Consider the following 20,685-nt stretch of genomic DNA (forward strand, 5'->3'; position numbering starts at 1 on the left):
GTCACTGTGCACTTTGGATGACATCAGACTGGCACAGACGAGGTGTACTACACACAAAAAAAAATGTTTAGACTCACTAGAGTAAATGTAGACACTTACTTCATTCAGCTGTTCTAAGTCAATTCTTGCAAAACCTAATACTTTTTAGAAGTGTCCTTTAACACATGCACTGACGTATTGTGAAACAAATTCGTAACCCTGAAAAACGTATTGCTATGAGTTCACGCAGGTGACGTAGGACGATTTGACGGTCTTCTGCTCGTGACGTCATACGTGGACGACCCGACCTTGGGCGATCAGAAGTGGTGCCAGTGTGTTGTAGACGACCTCGCAAGTCATACACAGTACGATGGCTGCATCCCATTGCTCTTGCGACGTCAATAACTGATCTTCCCACTTGTTGCACTCTTCCAAGTTGCACATCTGACAATCGCGGCATTTAAAGTACCGTTAGAACTGTGGTATAAAAGTATTTTCAATTCTTGAGGACAATGCAAATACGTGCAAATGAAAAAAAACGTCGATGCGAAGATCACGTGATCGACTGCACGTGCAAAACCAGATTTGGCACTAACGTCATTTGCACGACGAATGGATGGGTTTGAGTAGGTTTTGCTAACGTTTTTCCAGCATCGAAAGATAGGGATCCCATTTCGGACACATAGATGTATCATAAGAGAAAACGTATTCATTATTTTTGAAAATTACATTTTGTGACGTTTCATTTTTGACTCAGTACATGACTTTGTTCATACATTTCATTCAATTGTTTCAGTATGTATAATGTTGGGCTGGATCATTTCATCGCTCTGAGATGGATATTTACATACTTTACTCACATCTTTCAAAGACAGAAGCATTCTAAACATCTACATAGGAATTACATATTAAGATAGGAAGATTACCATCTGCAATCCCCATATTTCAAAGAGGACATAAACGTAAACTTCCAGCCATCTTTCTCGTAGAGTATCCAGAAGGGGTGGGGTGGGTGTGGGTGCGGTGCACACCGCCCTTTCCCTCCGAAACATTTCCCCCCTAGGAGCATTTCCCATAACCTTTGGACTTCATGACTTACGTGCATTTCCCATTTTTCCATATCCATTTCCCGCACCTTTTCTTCGTTAATTTTCAATCTTAACGACGTCGTTCTTGGCGGTATCAACACATTGCACTGTCTCCGTCATAACGGTGAGATTATCTCCTGGGTGCGATTAGGCTTTCAAACTGTCGATATGTTACATCTCCAGGTGGTTTCTAAAACACTGTTCCAAGGCTGATAATACATATGTGGACCTCTTTCAGACCTTCCTGCAATGCTTTAAACCCTAAATGGAGTAAGTCCAGATTTCCAGCTCACCGGTGCTCCTTTTAAATTCAAATGGGTTAATTTGTTACAATGAACGTTACGTATATTCAGGGACTAAACGTTGTGAAGCACAACTCGTCACCGAAAACAATCATATGTTGCTCTGACGCTGGTAGAAATGGCACGTCTGTGTCATCGTATACGATAGCAGGAATGAATGCTTCAGGATTGTATATATGTACGGTCGTCTAATTCTGATAACTCTATGCGCAGTCTGACGTTGTGCTGACATTTTCCCTCTGAACAACCTGTGGAGGTGATAGTCACAAATCTGTTGCTTAGATGATGTGATTGGGGTGTGGGCTCGCTGTGGAGAAAAGGGGGAAAGCACTTGTCATTTTTCCCGAGTCAAAACTAAATTATTCCCCTCCCCCTGACACACACACACCACTTGGATCCACCTATGGTCTGTGTATACGTCAGGATATGTATCGATAATATTACTTCAGTGATATTTATTTTATTTTTTTTGTCTAAATTTACCAGTTATTTCATGTGTCATTATCGGGTGTGTTGCTTTTCTGTACAGTTTCTCTTTGTTTCCTGATCCACTGTTTCATCTCCTGGATTGTCTGTGGCAGTTCCTGGTTCTTAGTCTCTGGCAGGAAGCGAACGAGGAGAGTCACCACGATGCAGAAGGTGCCGAACACAGAGCCAGGGACCCAGGGAAAGTATCGGTACTGTTATACAAGAATACTCATCAGTTATTACAATCATTTTCTGTTCCTTATGGGAATTTACGTGACAAATAAATACAGAATGAATCTTGTTACGTCTCCATGTTAGGTTAACAATTCGTGTTACTCCGCGGGCAAGCCTGTCATAAATTCTGTTTGTAATTCGCAAACCCTCTTAAGAAATATTCATTTGGAAATTGAAGTTAAACCCTTGGTCATAATTACGTCAGAATATGTTTTTAGCAAAATATAAAAAAGTTTAATTCTTCAAACGAGTCAGCGTTGTACGTTTGACAACCTATGACAGTCTATGCTACTAAGCCCCTAATGTGGTGATCTACCTTCAGTTGTTGGCGATCTGTAGCCCGTGTTTTTTTTATAGTACTGCCTCCTTTATTTGAAATGTTTCAGTTTTTCATGCTAGTTATATTTCATGTCTGTGGTACACTAGTATTTTTACTGTCCATCGTCGACATGCTTTACTCCTCAAAATGTTTTCATTCTTTATTGTTTTCGTCTCGAAATGGCTGAGATGTGACGTTGAATATTAACTCACTCAACCACTCACTATGCTACTGAGGGCACTAAATAGATCGGCTGTGAACCAGGAGCGTGGAGTGCTGCCCTGAATAGAAAACGCTGGTCTACGTGTCATTGCCAGAATATTGCCTGGTGGGACAAGCAAGGGGGCTCAACGCAAATGGAAAATGAATTGTCATTGGGGACTAACTTGCTGTATGAATGATATATTGTGATCCTATCTATGTTCCTCGAATTATTCAAGCCTGGTACAGTCTCTCGATAACTCACAGTTTCAGTGTGTGTGAGGTTCAGAATGACGTAATACAATACACCTCAGTGCTAGTTCACTCAGTAAAACAATACTCACCACAGTCCGTGTAAAAGGAGCAAACAGTCCACCAACCCTCGCAGACACTGATGCGAGGCCAATTCCAACATTTCTGAAACACATTGGCATGAGGATACAGTCATGCATGTCATGCTTTTGGTCTTTATAGGATTGTATATTTGCACTAAGATAGATAGATAGATAGACAGACAGACAGACAGATAGATAGATAGATAGTGCATGTGATACAGTTATTGCCATTTTAATTCAGGATTCAAAGTTGTTACAAGTGAATGAGTTCCATTCCTCACATATATACAATATGTGAAGATAATTTCTGGTGTCTCCCGACGTGATACAGCCTAAAGATACATAAAACCAAACTCACCCATACACTGTAGACGTTGTGTAAACTGGGGAGAGTAAGGGAATGTTGGTTTCGGCTGACTCTTATGAATGCGTTCTTATAAATGGCGTACAATGAAACTCACTCACTCACGCACTAGCATGTGCGTGATGAATTTGTGCGAACGTGTCCTTTTCAAATGATTTGTTTGTTTTGTTGAACATGGCTGCAATTTGTAATTGATCAAGTTTCCCCCAGACAATGCAGAGACTGTTGTCATGAACATCGCTCCATCCAGTTACCATGACATGCAATCAGCAATATCATCCAGCCTAACTCCCTAACCATTGAGTCCCTTAGATTCCTTATAGCTTTCAAATATAAGTTTAAAAGATGTAAATAAATGTTTATTCGCCCGGAGTGAGGTGTGCGTTCTTGGACAACATTGTATGTCTTTTGTTTCGAACACTATAGTCGGCAGCGGACTTTACTTGTAAAATTGTGTTTTAGTGAACAGTAAAAGAGTAATAACAAGATTTCGTTTAAACATGTAAGAAACCTCCCCAAAAGCAACTACCAGTAAATGTAAAGATAAAATGCGAATTATTTCACATGTCGCATTTCGTGGCGATTTATAGGATATTAAACGAGCTTCCCCTTTCTCGCTAAAGCTCGTGACAAATCATGAATGGAATGAGTGATGAAAGCAGTACCAGTAATGTCAAAGTTCACGTATTAGCCAATCAAATCATTCGAACACGTTGTTATGAAACACCTTTACGAAGTACCACGTGGGTAATAATACGAATTATGTTCTGCATAACATTTTCAAAACACACATCGTGGATTATATAGCCTTAATGGCTTACCGTATGCTTGTTGGGAAGATTTCAGGGGTGTACAACCATATAATATTATATGAAGTCGCAATTGCAAATTTTCCTAGCAAGGAAAATGTTGTAACCGCTACACTGAAGGAAGGGACTGCACCTGAAACATCAGTAGGGAGGATAGAGAATACAACAGTTATAACGAAGTCAAAAGGACCAGTAAGTTTAGTATAACCGTCGTTCGTTGAAAATATGATCAAACTGCGTAGAAAATATAGAGAAGTGGCCAAGGCCCCTTTCCTCAAAACAATCGTAGAGCTAAGATCGTAACGATCCATACTTCAACATAGACTTACGACTGTCGTTCGTTAAAACATGATCAAAATACGGAAAAAATACACTGAGGAGAAAATAAATAAATAAGGGATCACATGAAAAGACAAATGTTCCTTTATTTCTGTAAAGCTATTATCGTAGTATTCAATCACACAGTCCCTTGTCTAGACTATGAGTTGACAAACTTTCTTTTTTGTTGAAGCCGCGGTGGATAAGTGGGTTAGACTGACTTTGTCTGCTGTCGATTATGTCCAAACGGGACTCAGTCCAACAAAGTACTAGTATCTGTTCTTTATTGAGAAAGTGTAATCCAAAATATAACATGTTACGTGTGAAGACAGCTGTAGCAGGGTCAGAGGCGAGGAGGCAGTAAAGGAATGCAGTGGTAGAGTTAAAGGGGAAGACGGTGGTACTACGATTGGAGCGGAATATCATGACACGGTAGTACCGTGAATAAGCAGAATGATGGTGATTCTTACGGAGACGTAAGTACAATGTGAATGACCCACCATGAACAAGTCGACACCACCACTCACCCCACCCCGACCACCTCTAGCCATAAATTTTGAACGGTCCCTCACCTACCTTTAAAGTTGTCAAACACCACAGAGGCTATCAGTGATAAGCCTGCCATAAGATGAAAGACCTGGCATGTCCGTTTCCTCCCAAATCTGTGAAGAATAAGTCCAACCCATTATCAAACAGTTTACCTGTGAGAAGAGAGACAGGTAAGAATCAAGGTTACAGCTGGCCTTCGCCATTATGTAGCTGGAATATTGCTGGATACGTCGTTAAGCAACAAACACAATCTAACGGGACATACAGGGTCATGTCTTCACTGGACAGTTTTCGTTTTCTATATACACTGCGTATCAATACCGGTCAACTGTGAGCCAAAATGCGAGTACGCTTAACACATCCGTGATACAGTTCAAGCCAAAGCCGATATATTTGTCGCTGTGGAACGTTGTGGAGTTGAGATAAAGTCCATAGTAAGTGAGGCTGTCAGTTAACCTACAAAACAAAACAAAGACATAGTACGAAACACATTGATTTTGTTTGTTCAAACATCGAACAGGACACTCTTCCAGTAATACAAGAGGAATTATAAGTGATACGAGGAACGATCCACACTGTCCGGATATGAAGGGATTCAATCGGAAATGAAAAGAATGACATTCTGAATTTCACTGTGAATGATATTCCTTGAGCACAATAGTCAAGCCAATGATAGATGTGCGAGCAGCCAGGTTTGCGAGAAGCACATGCACAAGTGCCGACTAAGTTTTTGATTCATTAACCTGTGCTGTGTCTCCATCCTTTCTCGCTTACCCGTCTGTCCCTTTCTCTGCTCTCCCCCCTCGTAACAATCAGTGAACTGTGTCAACATTTTTATGATAGTTAGTGAAACAACTTTATATATTTTTAGGATACAAATTCTGCAAAAACCTCAGAGAATTGGTATGATGCTTTAATTATGATCAGCGGTTCATTGAGTTTGTTATGTTTAATAGTTTTTGAGTCATCGGTCCGCTTTTGAGTCAAACGCGCTATAACATCAAGACATGGACCAAGACCACAATGCCCAAGACGTCTCGTGAAAAGAACGCCTTGCTTACGACTATGTTTCGAGATGATTTTGATTTAGTCACAAAAGACTCGACGCCGTAGAGATGGCTTGCTTTTGAGGATGAGGTTCTCTTTGTTGCCATTTCGTATGAGCATGGATCTTACTGACGGTGCGTAATACTGCAGGAGAGGGTAATATTGCCTCACCCTGTTCTGACCATTCGATCTAATGCAACTTTGGCAATATTATCAGCCTTCTCATTTCCAAGCAATCCAACATGAGCAGGTATTCATGAAAAATCAACGTCTAAAAGATCTTTTATACGACAAAATGTTATGGATGTCAACTTCTTCTTTATTGTTTTCACAACGTTTCTGGGCTATTCCTTGCCCCTTCTTCAGGTGGATGAAGATCTGTACCTAATTCATTTCAATCTGGTCAGCCGCTATAGTCCCGCATGATTTCACCGTGATTTGCTGTGTGTGTTACGCCAATGTCCTACAAAATACGGCTGACAATACTGTTTAGAGCGTCGTTAAATCCAAATCACTGGAGTTCTTACCGGGTTGTCTCCCTTTAAGCAAGCGTTTTCATGATATGACACAAAAGCTGTTCAAAACAGTTTAACACGATGAACAGACCTCTCCACATTAGTCATTGCATAAGAATTGTTTCCGGATATCGACGCGGTTTCGTGAAAATATTCAATTTCTGAATAATGCACAATAGTTCACTATGTGTTAGTTACGTCACGACCGATTGTCGTAATGCGAAGTGATGCCACTCGTAGACGTCATCATTTATTTGAAATCCGCAAGGTGTGATGGATCAGATAAAACGAATACAAGATCTTTGGACTACCATGATGCATTACTCTTACAGGACATTATTTATGAAACACACACAGAGACACACAGACACACACAGAGACATACAGACACACACAGAGACACAGACAGACACGCACACGCATAAACACAATGTATAAATGAACATAAATAATGCCTAGTTACATAATTCATCAAAAGTTGTTCACTGGTCACGAGTGGAGCATGAGGTGATGTACCCTCAATGTTTGCTTATGTTCCATAACCAGTCTTCGAGGGTTCACTGATCCCGAAAGACCAGTGAACAACGTATTTACCTTACCAAACACCTCAGTGTCAATCTTGAGCCGTTTGAAGCATGTGGATCGCATCGTACACATCAGCCAACCTGTGTGAATCGAGCGATTCGAATCTTGCATCTAGCTGTTTTTCTCTCAGGTATTGTTTCAGTTGAGGCGCCGGCGTAATTCCCCTTCGTAATATTCACAAGGACTACATTTGAACGTTTTGTCAAAATTTATCTATTGGGATGAGAGGCAAGAAAGGCTAGATTTTGCAGACGACACAAGAAAATCAGAATTAGAGTAATTTCCCTTCAATCGACTTGCAAAACATCGGTAACTTCCGTGCATCATGCGTGATTCAATGTTATTCGAGATAAAACGTACTACTACGAAGTACCGAATGACTTGCCATTGGCAGCGGGGTACATTGAAATGTTACTCGCTCGTAAGTGGGGTACATTGAAAGTAACAGAAGAGCACTTTGCCAGTCAGAAAACATGTATGTGTGATGTAAGAAAAAATAAAACACATTATAAGACTGAATCCAGTCTGGTCTCGAAGATAAGGGCCTCCTTCAACAAAGCACTATGGTAACTTAGTGCAATGTTAAAGAATAGGAGTTAAGGATAACCTATAGTAAATGTTCCTTCGAGAAAGGATCCTATGGCAATTCATTACTTGATACCAATTCATATATAGTCGAAACAGTGCAAGGAATTCTACTATCAGCAGAACTATCTCGTGATTCTAGAATGGTGTTTGTCGCTTACATTACATATAAAAAAGTGTACCGTTGGAAAACTTCATCCCTCCAAAACCGAAATAGCTGGACAATTGCCTACCATGTAAACCACGTGACCGCGGACACCAGAAGTAGCTGTCTATCCTTGAAGATCTGCAGAACTGGCTTCTCTTCCGTTTTTTCACCTTGGATGTTCCCGTTGTTTGCAGACTTGTCAAGATCAAGCTTGGAGTCTTTATCTAGGAGTGAGTGATGTTCCTGCACATTGTGTGGCATCACTTTCTCTCTGAACAGAGCCATGATATCATCTTCATTTACACGGTTTATGCGACAAGCCTTCTTCAAATTCCGCTCGATGAGATGGTATTTCTTTTTTGCTGCTAGCCACCTGTTGCTTTCGTCCAATAACCTGAAGCACAGAACAATGAGTGGTGATGGAGAAATTTGAAGTAAAGGCGCTCTGAACAGAATTGCATTGCTAGCAACCTGTTGCTTTCGTCCAATATCCTGAAGCACAGAACAATGAGTGGTGATGGAGAAATTTGAAGTAAAGGCGCTCTGAACAGAATTGCATTGCTAGCCACCTGTTGCTTTCGTCCAATATCCTGAAGCACAGAACAATGAGTGGTGATGGAGAAATTTGAAGTAAAGGCGCTCTGAACAGAATTGCATTGCTAGCAACCTGTTGCTTTCGTCCAATATCCTGAAGCACAGAACAATGAGTGGTGATGGAGAAATTTGAAGTAAAGGCGCTCTGAACAGAATTGCATTGCTAGCAACCTGTTGCTTTCGTCCAATATCCTGAAGCACAGAACAATGAGTGGTGATGGAGAAATTTGAAGTAAAGGCGCTCTGAACAGAATTGCATTGCTAGCCACCAATTGCTTTCGTCCAATATCCTGAAGCACAGAACAAAGAGTGGTGATGGAGAAATTTGAAGTAAAGGCGCTCTGAACAGAATTGCATTGCTAGCCACCAATTGCTTTCGTCCAATATCCTGTAGTAAAGAACAGTGAGTGACGAGGGAATATTTTAAAGTAAAGACACGCTGAACATTGCTAACACACATGTTTACTGAAAACGGGGTCACTGAGAATGAATCAAGAAAATAATCCAGCTAATGTCTTGATACTGAACGTATTCCGACGAAGTGGGGTAGCCTAGTGGTTAAAGCGTTCGCTCGTCACGCCGAAGACCCGGGTTCGATTCCCCTCATGGGTATGATGTGTGAAGCCGTGGTGTCTCCCGTCGCGATATTGCTGGATCACTGCTAAATGCGGCGTAAAAACTTACTCACTCATTAAACATATTCCGACAAATTCAACGTGTCTCGGTATCGCTAACGAGTCGTGTGTTTTGGCCATATGTTAGTGACATTAGAATTGTAAACTATCCCAAGCAACCAGAGGTGGTTGCCAATAAGAAAATCCTGGACCTGACGTCGATTTGAGGACAAATCAGAATGTAGGATTCTAAAATAGCAAGGAAAAATTGTAATTGTCAATATCCGAACCCCCGCTATCAGACAGAATTAGGCAAACCAGATATAAATATTGGAGTCAAATTCCAGAGTTGAGCGAGTGGCTACATCGTCAGTTCGCAGTACAGACTGAAGTCTATTGGACACTCCAAGAATCTATGACAGGTTCGAATCCCGTCATGGTCCCTATTTTCTTGGATTGTCAGTTAAATACAGTCACACAGTCATACGGACTCATTAAGATCCGGGTTACAACTGATCTTCAGCAACCCATGCTTGTCGTAAGAGGCGACTAACGGGATCGGGTGGTCAGGTTCGCTTGGTTCGATGCTCGTGATGTTGATCAATGGAATGTCTGGTCCAGGTTCGAATATTTACAGACCGCCGTCCTACAGCTGGAATATTGCTGAGTGCAACGTAAAAATAAACTCACTCACACACTGTACTGCGTTGAGTCTATTTGACGACGAATCCCGTTTTGACCTCTGTTTTTTCTTGGTTTGTCGGCTACATACCCCTACTCTGCTGAAGGCGATCTATAGCCATTCTTATTTTGTATTGTAACGGTATCTTTTTATGATTACCTGCTAGTTTTACCTTTTCTGTAATATTCTAGTATTTTCACTGTTCATCCATCATCAACAGTTTTTTTAATTTATAAATTTATTGATGACGTTTGATTGATTGTTCACTGGGGGTGAATTATTTCATACAGCAACACTAAAAATGGACACATTGTTGAAACACAAGGCCACGAAATACACCACAGCGAGGTATACTTACCAGGGTAGAAACACAAAGTAACAGGAGGAGAGTCCCACTGCTAGCTGATGAATCCTCCAGCTTACGTTCCTTGTGAGGTAGGCAAACACAGCATAGATCACTGTTGAGCCCGACCAGACCCAACACATTGCAACAGAGATGGTAGACCTCTGTTTAGCTGGGACAAGCTCCAGACTTAGAGATGTTCCAGTAACACTGAGACCCTGAAATAAGCATCCGCGTTATTCATTTTCTTTCATGAAACAAGCTCGATCGTGGTAGAATTTGAGGCAATGTGGTTTGAGGTAAGGTGGTGATCAGGACTGAAAGAAAACAGAAGGTCCTGTTCTAGAGTATACATTGTAAAACAAAAGACCAGTGGATACAAATATACTTGTATGAGAGCACACGCAAGTGAGGAAATGGGAGTGTACCTTGGAATGTGACGATATTTTATTTTTGACATGAAAAATATTTTTCCAACCGAAACGAGGTAAATTCGTTGCCAACCTTTGCTCGCTTCGCTCGCATATAAGAACACTGGTCATATTCTCTATGCTACGCATTCCAATTTGCGCTACAGTTTGCCTGTGGTGGGTGCATGGGACAAGTGAATATGTGGGTGTATGGGTGAGTTAGTATGTGGGTGTATAGGGCAAGTGGGTATTAGAGATATACGGGTACACTCTCACCACGGTACGGTACCTACTGTAGCACAAGGCCTTGAGTTTGGTAGGTTTCGGGTGGGTATATGAGATATGATCATTCTGCAGTAAACTGACAAGAGCCAAACTAAACCTTACATTGTTTAATAACAAGGAAATACTTAATCATCTAATCTTTGTTATTTTGAATGTTCACAGCTGTCGTTATATAAATTATAATAAATAAATGAAATAAATTAACACAACATATAAGAACTGTATAGCACATGACAAGTGATCCTCAAGTATTACTGCTGATTCGGCAAATCACCAGGGATGTTCATATTTTTTTTATCAACAACACATGTCTGTTCATGGTTTGACAGGACAAAATTGCTCTTTGATGGCTTACAACATCTCCATCTATTATCTTTATATACACTACAAACCCAGGTATGGGAACAACCTAACATTTGATAGCCACACATATACTGAAACGTGGTGCTTTCATTATACTCTGAAGTAAGTGCAAAACTTTGGTATAAGTAATGGGCACTCTGAACGACATATTAGAACTTGCAGTGATGTAACTGATTCAATATTCGTTGAGCCTGAGTGAAATGAGACAAAAATAAGGGTGCTTAAGCACACCCAGCACGAGTCAAACGCCTAAACACAACACACTAGTGTTGTTTTTTATTATTTATTTTTATGTATCTGATCATTTTTAAAAATCTACTTTAAAGTCTAACGTATTCCACCAGTCGTATTTGGATAAGCCCAGTGGGAATCTTATACCTACGATACGTAACAACTCGTCATTAGTGTAAATGATGTGTTTACATAACGTACACAATCAGAGAATGCAAACATTGGATGCATGCATTGGACAAATATTTTTATTTGAAATAACTGAAAAAGGAACCCAGGCACTGATGTCTTGCTGACTTGTAGATCCAAGTAGATGACATTCAAGGCAATTCGGGTCTTATTTCCGGGAAAGTGGTAGCCGTCTAGGAAGCTTTTTTGAAAAGCTATTAATAGGTCTTTAAAATGACGGTATGGAAACCGAAAACACCGATTTTTTATTCCATCACGGTATACCGAACCGATGAACAAATATCGCGGTTCTACTTATACCACAGTATACCTTTTCACCCCTAGTGAGTATGTGGGTCTATCGGGCGAGGGAGGATGTGGGTGTATTGGGCGAGTGAGTCGGGTGTCGGGTGTCGGGTGACAACAAGCGATCTAAGATCTACCTGTCGTCTTACAGGGTTGGAGTATCAACAAAAGGGATCTAGGTGCCCGCATTCCTTTAGATATATATGTTACCATCAGTGCTGCCGCTTGCAACATCTTCATGGCAGCGAAAAAAGCATATTGAGGAACATATGACATGCCAACGCCAACTGCCAAGGATAAGACACCGGCCGTAACAGCAGTGAACTTGCGTCCATACATATCAGCTATTGCTGCGAACACGGCGGCTCCGACACCAAGGCCAATCATGTAGAATGTTTGGAGCAGATCACCAAGGCTTTCGTTTTCACAGACCAGGTCCCACTGTAGAATAACAAGACGCATGAATACACCACAATACAAGATTTGATACAATGCAACTGAAGATTTGATAATGAAACGTGTAATAAAGTACACGTTTGCCCTTACCTGTTTTGAAAAGTTAGTCAAAACAAACTATACAGAGCAAAATATTACATGTAAATTCACTAAAATGAATATGGAGGATACTAAGCCATGTCACACACATAAAGATCAATCTTTTCCGGGAACAAACGGCTAAACGGTTGACGTCAACATTGCAAAATCTGAAAAAAAACCCGGCTTTTCTTGAGGTACCACGACATTCATGTGCATATTGACAGTATAAAGCTGCCTACGCGACACGTGAGTAATACAGTAGTAGAAGGAAACCATGGGCTGCATCCAAGCATCTGTCATGAGTGAGTGAGTGAGTTTAGTTTTACGCCGCACTGAGCAATATTCCAGCTATATGGCGGCAGTCTGTAAATAATCGAGTCTGGACCAGACAATCCAGTGATCAACAGCATGAGCATCGATCTACGCAATTGGGAACCGATGACATGTGTCAACCAAGTCAGCAAGCCTGACCACCCGATCCCGTTAGTCGCCTCTTACGACAGGCATAATCGCCTTTTACGGCAAGCATGGGTTGCTGAAGGTCTGTTTTACCCCGGACCTTCACAAGTCAGCAAACGTAAACGCAAAGGGAAACTTTCTTCAATAATGATGTTACCTCTGACACAAGAGACATTTCTCTTGCTTGTCCATATTCATAACCCTCAAGGCAGGTCAGTCTCTTGCTTTCAAAGTGGTCCGACATGTTGGTTATGATGGTGATATCACATTCATGGTATGTGATATTTAATCCAGTGTCAATGTCTCCAAGAACGCTTTCCACGGAGGTACGGTTAAGCTCTTTACAGTGGAATGGGACATGAAAACCTGAATATGAAATGTGTACGACATTTTAAACATCACTTCGACTGCGTCCTAAAAGTTTCTCGATGAATGTGAGGAGTGTTGAATAGCCCTCAAATTTCTTTTGTTATACAAGACACACTTGCAAAAGCTGTAGTCGGGAACAGCATGATATTACATAGGAATATGTTGCGGGTGGTGGTGGTCGTCGTGTTTGGGAGGGTAGGGGTAGGGTGGTGCAGCGGTGCGCATCCCGCTTTTTTCCTGAATGTTTATTAAATGGCTATTAAAACTCTCGTGAGAACGGGTGATCATGAAGCGTGCACCCCATTTTGTGCGCCCCAACCCCTTTCTCAGAAAGCTGTTATGAAGCAGTATTATTCCCATTGCCATAGTGTTTGAACTGTTTATGTGCCAGTAGATTTAGTGTAGGCAGGGATCTGATATAGTTAGCATTGTGCTACAGTGAGTGAGTGAGTGAGTGAGTGAGTGAGTTTAGTTTTACGCCACACTGAGCAATATTCCAGCTATATGGCAGTGGTCCATAAATAACCAAGTCCGGACCTGAAAATCCAGTGACCAACAACATGAGCATCGATCTGCGCAATTGGGAACTGATGACATGTGTCAACCAAGTCAGCAAGCCTGACCATCCGATCCCGTTGGTTTATCTTACATTGTCGCCTTTTATGGCAAGCATGGGTTGCTGAGGGCCTATTCTACCCCGGGACCTTCACAGGTCTATGATGTCAAGGCACCTCCATGAACGTCAAAATAATTAAGTAATGACACAATGTTACTTCCCAAGAAAAGACTCATTGTTACTTTATGATGTGCGTGAACAATGTCTACTCGTTGGACAAGTGTGTAGTATGTATTCATATGAAGAGCTGTTCACTGACTTGCCTGTGAATATGATACAGGAAACTGCCAGTGCTGAAGGGAATGCTTGAAGGAGCAGTGCCGTTAGTTGATAAATCTGATACAATCCTCTCCAATTCAAGGCCAACAGTATGCTGTCGAAACTTTCGTCGCTATTTGATTCGCCCATCTTCCTGTTATGTTGTGTACACGTTACTTAAGTCTTGTGGAGTAAAAAGTATCAGATATTAACCCTCAGTGTGTGTTAGCATGCTAACACGCGCCAATGAAAGATGAAGATACAAATGGTTAAACTTGTTTCTATGCACATGTGTCCGTGTTCATGCAAAACGTTATACCATTAATGCATATGGCAATACGTGCATTATACTTTGATATTGTCACCCCACAGGTGTATGCGTGCTAGTCTGTAGGCGACTATAATTGACATCGTGAGTTATACCTTCAGGCAGAAATACCTGTTTTTTCACGTTAGATTCTGCTCACGACTCCAAATGCTGATGAATATGTATCTTTTCCTTTTGACCTGAATCCAGTTAATGTTTGTTTGAGATATCACTCATATGAAATTGGACTGGATAAAGTTTTGCTTTGAGCATACTCTCTCATCTGATGCCTTAAATATGTTGAATGTTCATCAACACACATACATGAAGGAGTGTTCCTTGGACTCTAGTTAAAACATTCTTGTCAATATGTGCCACCCCAGCATTATGAAAACCGACATTATTATTTTCCACCGTAACTTACCATCCAGATGGATGTGTATGCGTCGTAACCATCCATAACTCCCACCCGCAATCCCAAACACACACGCACACATATACATTCAAAGGCGACAGTTGTGTGACTGACTTGAATTTGAGTCAAAATGATTCCGATGAATCACAATCTAACTCAAAAATGTGTTCATGATCACACATTCATTTCAACACATAATGAAATGAAAACATCCGTTACCTCTGGAAACTGTGAGTGAATGGGTGAGTGAGTGAGTGAGTGAGTGAGTTAATATTTAACGTCACATCGGTAAAAACTCAGCCATATCGTGACGAGAACATTTAACACTGAAACGAAATATAGGTCTATTATAAAAACCTGTCAACAAAGGACAGTAACACAACTGGAATATCACAAATGGAATTAAAACTAGCGTGGACAGTTAAAACTAATGTCACCATTCGGACAATACAATATAAAAACAGGCTAGAGATTGCCAACAACTGGCGGTAGATCACCACACTAGGGACCATGGGGACTTACAGTACCTTTGCTACCTGCATGGACCCAAGTTGGATTTACATCATTCCCTCAGCTGTTAGTAGTTTAGACACATCTAGTCAAAACTAGAAAAGTACACGTATACTACGACTAAGAAGAGTGGAAAGTTTAAATTTACTGTGAATGTTTTTGGACTTGTGTACCCTCTCAGGAGGACAATAATTTTACAATACTTCAACCCCCTTAGAGGGTACAGCCACCAACAATTCAAGTTACTAATCCAAACTACCAATAATTAAAATACATCTATTTACAGAATCACAGTGCTCAAATTTCAACAAAAAATCAATTTCTTTAAAAAAAACAAAACAATAATTAAATGAGAACTAACGTTGGTAAAAAGATCCACAATTGTTTTAACTGTAAAATACTTATCCCTTGTGATGGAAAATTCAACACAGTTAAGCAGGATATGCTTGACCGTGACTCTCTCATCACAAGGGATACAAAAACGGATGATCCTCACCTTTTAACAGGTATACATGATTATATCTTGTATGGCCAATACGACATCGTCGTAAAATAACCTCTTCAAATCTGGACTGACAGACCAAGTAGGTGTAACCAATATACGGTTTTATTTCATGTAATTTATTTATATCTACTTGGGTGTCCCACTTCTTCTGCATCAGATCACGGATGTAAGTTCTAATGCTAGCTTTGTAATCAGAGTATGGAATAAGAAGTGGTGTCACAGATTTGTTGAGTGCTGCATTGGCAGCAAGTTCGGCCATTGTGTTACCTGAAATGCCTACGTGGCTGGGTAATCAACAAAAGACGATGTCGTATTGTAAGAGATGGTTCATCGGCTTCAACGTAAAGACTGTCAGTAGGTGAAGTTCTGAAAGACCCAAGACAAAGTCTTAAACCTTGGTGGTGGACAGAATCAAGAAGTTTAAGGTTGCTTTTACAGGCTCCACCATATACAATGGAGCCATAATCGAGTGATTATGGACCAGTGATCGATATGGGTGTAAGAGGGTAGTTTGATCCCCTCCCCATATTTGAGTTGGAAACAACCTTCAATAAATCTAATGCCTTCAGGTATTTAACTTTAAGGAATTTAATATGGGGTAAGAAGGTTAAATGAGAATAAAAAATTAAACTCAAGAACTTAATTTCCTTGACAACTTTGATGGGAGTGCCATTTAGAGATAGTTCAGGGTCCTTAGGCGGCTTATATTTTCTATAAAAGTGTATACAATTAGTTTTGGACTTAGAAAATTTAAAGCCGTTTTCAAAACACCATTCATTTATCTTGTTTAAACACAACTGCAATTGCCGTTCAATAGCATGCATATTTTTACCACGACAGGAACTCTTAAAATCATTCACAAAAAGTGATCCATCAATTGAATCATTTAAAACCTTGGATAAACTCTTTTGCTTTTAATACAAAATAAAGTCACAGACAGAATACTGCCTTGGGGCCACACCCTAATCCTGATTGTAATGATCAGACTGGGTTGAACCCACCCGGACTTGAAATTGCCTGTCTATCAAAAACTCTGATATAAAAAGAGGCAAACGACCTCTCAACCCCAAATCCTGTAAATCCATCAAATTGCCATGCTTCCAGGTCGTATCATAAGCTTTCTCGAGATCAAAGAAAATCGATGCAGCATGTTATTTATTTACAATGGCATTTTTACGAAGGATTCAAGATATTTGATGAAATATATCTAAAAGTGTCATCTGACATGGTTCAGGTAAGTGTTTCAGAAGCTGTTAATCGATATTATCATCACCAGTTGCAGTGTCATGAGCTTGCTCAAGAGCCATATGTAGCTCATGTAATGAAAATACTTCATTGTAATCTTCACCGTTATTTGATTCGAAATTAAGTTTTGTCTTTTCCCGTTGTTTCTGATATCTCTGAAACTCAGGAATATAATTTGTCGATGATGAATTTTGGCAAGAGTTTCACCGAATTTATTTGCAAATTTAAACTTATCAGTAATTAAAGTATCACCATCTTTGAGATAGTGTACGGCAGATTTGGAACCTTTGCCTTTAATTCTTTGAACCATTTCCATACCTTGGACATTGGTGTGCGTGAATTAAGTTTGGAGACAAAATTTCTCCAAGATTGTCGTTTGTTTTGTTTGAAGGTACGACGCGTCTCTGCGTTTTTGAATTTATTTAAACTGTGGACAGTTCGATGATGGAGAAAATAATGTTCTGCCTTTTTTCTCGCTTTTCTGGCCTGTCTACAATCGGCATTGAACCATTGTTTACGTACATGTGGAGTCGTAGAGGACTTTGGTATACACTCATCAGCTATTTTATTTAAAATGTCAGCAAAAGTGTGAATGGGATAAGTTATATCACTGAAACTTTCGGGTCGCAGTTTTGATTCACACATAGTTTGATATAAATACCAGTTAGCCTTCGAAAAGTTCCATCTTGTAAACAATGGAGAATTAGATGGAGTAATTTCTGAGAAGATAGTTGGGAAGTGGTCACTTCCACAAAGGTCATTATGTGCAGACCAGTCAAATGCATTGAGGAGGTCAGAATCTGCAAGAGACAAATCTAGACAAGAATAAGTGCCAGTTGCAGGATGCAGATATGTGTTTGAATCATCATTAAATATGCACAGATCATTACTCGAAATGAAATCTTCAAGTATTTTGCCTTTAGTATTAGTGTTAGTACTGCCCCATAGTGGGTTGTGACCGTATAGGTCACCCATAATAACACATGGCTTCGGGAGTTGGTCATAGAGTGATTGGAGATCAGTCTGCTGAAGTTTTAAAGAAGGTGAAATATACAGAGAGCATAATGTAAATGCTACTCCCAGAGTCAGTCGCACTGCAACAGCTTGGAAATTAGTGTTAAGTGTAATGGAGCTGTGAATAACATCCCGTCTTATAATGATAGTAGAACCTCCAGTAGCCCCATCACCTGGAGGGGCAGAAGAGTAATACGCTTCAAACTGACGTAAATTGAAATTATCTGTCTGTTTTAGATACTTTTCTTGCAGACAGAATGCCGATGGTGTTAGATCCTGGACCAATAACTGTAATTCATTATAACTGGTTCTGAGACCTCTACAATTCCACTGCACGATATTACTAAAATGGCCTATCTTTTAGCAAGTTTGATAGGGGATCTGCCCCTCACTTTCTTCGAGGGCGACAAGTTATGTGCCCTGAGATTGATGGTTTCACACACATAGATATCCTCGAGTGAACCATATTTGTTAGATAGCTGTATTTGATTTTCTGAAGCCTCAGAGGTTCTGCCACCTTTTTTCACATTTTTCACAATCCTCAGTTACATGTGAAGTCTCGCTACAGTGAGCACACGTTATTGGCTGTGTGCAGGTGTTGACACCGTGACCATATTTTTGGCATCTGAAATATCGCAAGGGATTTGGGATGTAAACATTGACTGAAATATTACAATAACCAACCTTGACAGATTTATGAAGAGTTGGTGAAGAGAACGAAAAGAGGTAAGTGTTTGTTGGAATGATGTCCTTATTTCCGCGGGTGGTAAATCTCTTCACATGTTTGACAACCTGATCTTTCATTTCAGAAACGATGTCCAATTCCGACATTTCCGCCAACAAACGATCTCTATCCCTTAAAATACCTTTGTTGGTGTTCAGTATTCTGTGCGCTGTAACTGAAACGTTGATACCAGCTAAACTTTCTGTATTCAACAGGTTGGTGGCTTGTTGCTTCCTACTGCATTCGAACAATTAAGATCCTGAACGCAAGCGTTTTATGTTCTTCACTTCGCCTGCGATGCCATATATATCCTTAGAAATTACAAAAGGATTGAGCTTCAGTGGTGTCTCATCTGCGGTGTCGAGAACTAGGAAACGTGGCCAGTTGTCTGTTACTTTGGACGGTGTTTGTTCACTATCGTTGTCGAGCTGACGTTTGGTTTTTTTGGTGGGGGTTTGGTAGTCCATATTGAGTTTGTTTTGATTCATCATCCAGGCTCTCCACCGACCACGGAGTATCACAGGGACAATGCTAATTGCAAGTGGGTTTCCGACTTGCATCACCAAGGATACTTGAATGATATACTGAATCAGAATAATCAAAAAGAAATTCTTCCACAAGATTGGCCCATGAGCCACCACCTTCTGGGCATACAACTCTAGGCAAATTATAAAGCTTATCTGTTCGTTTAAAATTCAAAGGTAATATTTAACCAAGACTTTTGACAAAGTTTATAACCTGTCATCATATATGTGCAAAACAATGTCCACACACAGGGCTTGGCGTGACCAGCCGATTGTTTGAATCGGGCCCATTCAACCACCCGTCTAGGCGAAGTCAGGGCCAAAGTGGTGTATTGAGCAACAGGAACACGGTTACAGGCCCCTATTGCCCTCAACCACCAGGATCCCTTTCTCCGCCGACACAGGGTCGCAACCCACGGCAAACGGGTTGGTGAACCAAATATCCACCCCCTGGTCCACAACTGGGGTCCATTTTCCCAGATTTCATTGGGGGCAAGATTTCCCTTTTGCACAGCAACAGGTAAAAATAGGGGTGACCTGTTCGCACTCAAAATGGTAATTTACATTTCGCTTTCTGGGTTCGTTTTGGGCCGTAATTGTTTCCATTATGTAAATAATTTGTATGTTTTTATTATAAATAAGGTAACGTATGTTTGGTATCTTATCTGTATTGATACACCAGAAAACGTATCGAAATATTTATCGTCATTAATGGTATCACGATTCAGTCAGTGTTGATATATCATCGCACCTCTAAAGGCGGGAAAGTGTTGAGTGAGTGAGTTTAGTTTTACGAGGCACTCAGCAATATTAAAACGTCTGCAGCAGCACTGCAACAATACCAACAGCACCACAGACAGTGCCCGCAGTGGACCTCCATGAGTAACTACTCCCAGGCAGGACTGCTTCATCCACGGGCAACACCCACGGGATCCCTTCATACTAGCCACCGTGACAGCTCGCCAGACCATAGACATTCGACAGCGGCCCATCGGCGATGACACAGGATGATATCGCCAAGCAGCCCTCGACCTTCGTTTCCGTCGTCCTGTTCTCACCCGCCACCGTCAAGCACGAATGCAGTGGCTTCACAGTACCAGCATTGGCAACACCAACTATGAAGGTCCGTAGTCTTCACTGACGAAAGTTGATACTGCGTTTCCACCTCGGATGGCAGAGTGGGAGTGAGTGAGTTCAGTTTTACGCCGCACTCAGAAATATTCCAGCTATATGGCGGCGGCCTGTACATAATCGAGCCTGGACCAGACAATCCGGTGATCAACAGCATGAGCATAGATCTGCGCAATTGGGAACCGATGACATGTGTCAAACAAGTCAGCGAGCCTGACCACCCGATGCC

At 40.9% G+C, this 20,685-nt stretch overlaps 1 protein-coding gene across 1 annotated transcript; it reads right to left on the reverse strand.

Moving 5' to 3' along the window:
- Positions 1–1,860: 1,860 nt before the first annotated feature.
- Positions 1,861–14,231, reverse strand: LOC137278969 (solute carrier family 22 member 20-like). Its single transcript, XM_067811463.1, has 10 exons — positions 14,087–14,231; positions 12,996–13,204; positions 12,053–12,283; positions 10,095–10,297; positions 7,932–8,240; positions 5,288–5,422; positions 4,994–5,079; positions 4,112–4,232; positions 2,936–3,008; positions 1,861–2,049 (listed from the first exon to the last, which is right to left on the reverse strand). The coding sequence occupies exons 1-10, from the start codon at positions 14,229–14,231 to the stop codon at positions 1,861–1,863; spliced, it is 1,701 nt and encodes a 566-aa protein (XP_067667564.1).
- Between the last annotated feature and the right edge of the window lie 6,454 nt (positions 14,232–20,685).

This window comes from Haliotis asinina, chromosome 3, assembly GCF_037392515.1.
Source record: "Haliotis asinina isolate JCU_RB_2024 chromosome 3, JCU_Hal_asi_v2, whole genome shotgun sequence".
Lineage (NCBI taxonomy): Eukaryota > Metazoa > Mollusca > Gastropoda > Lepetellida > Haliotidae > Haliotis > Haliotis asinina.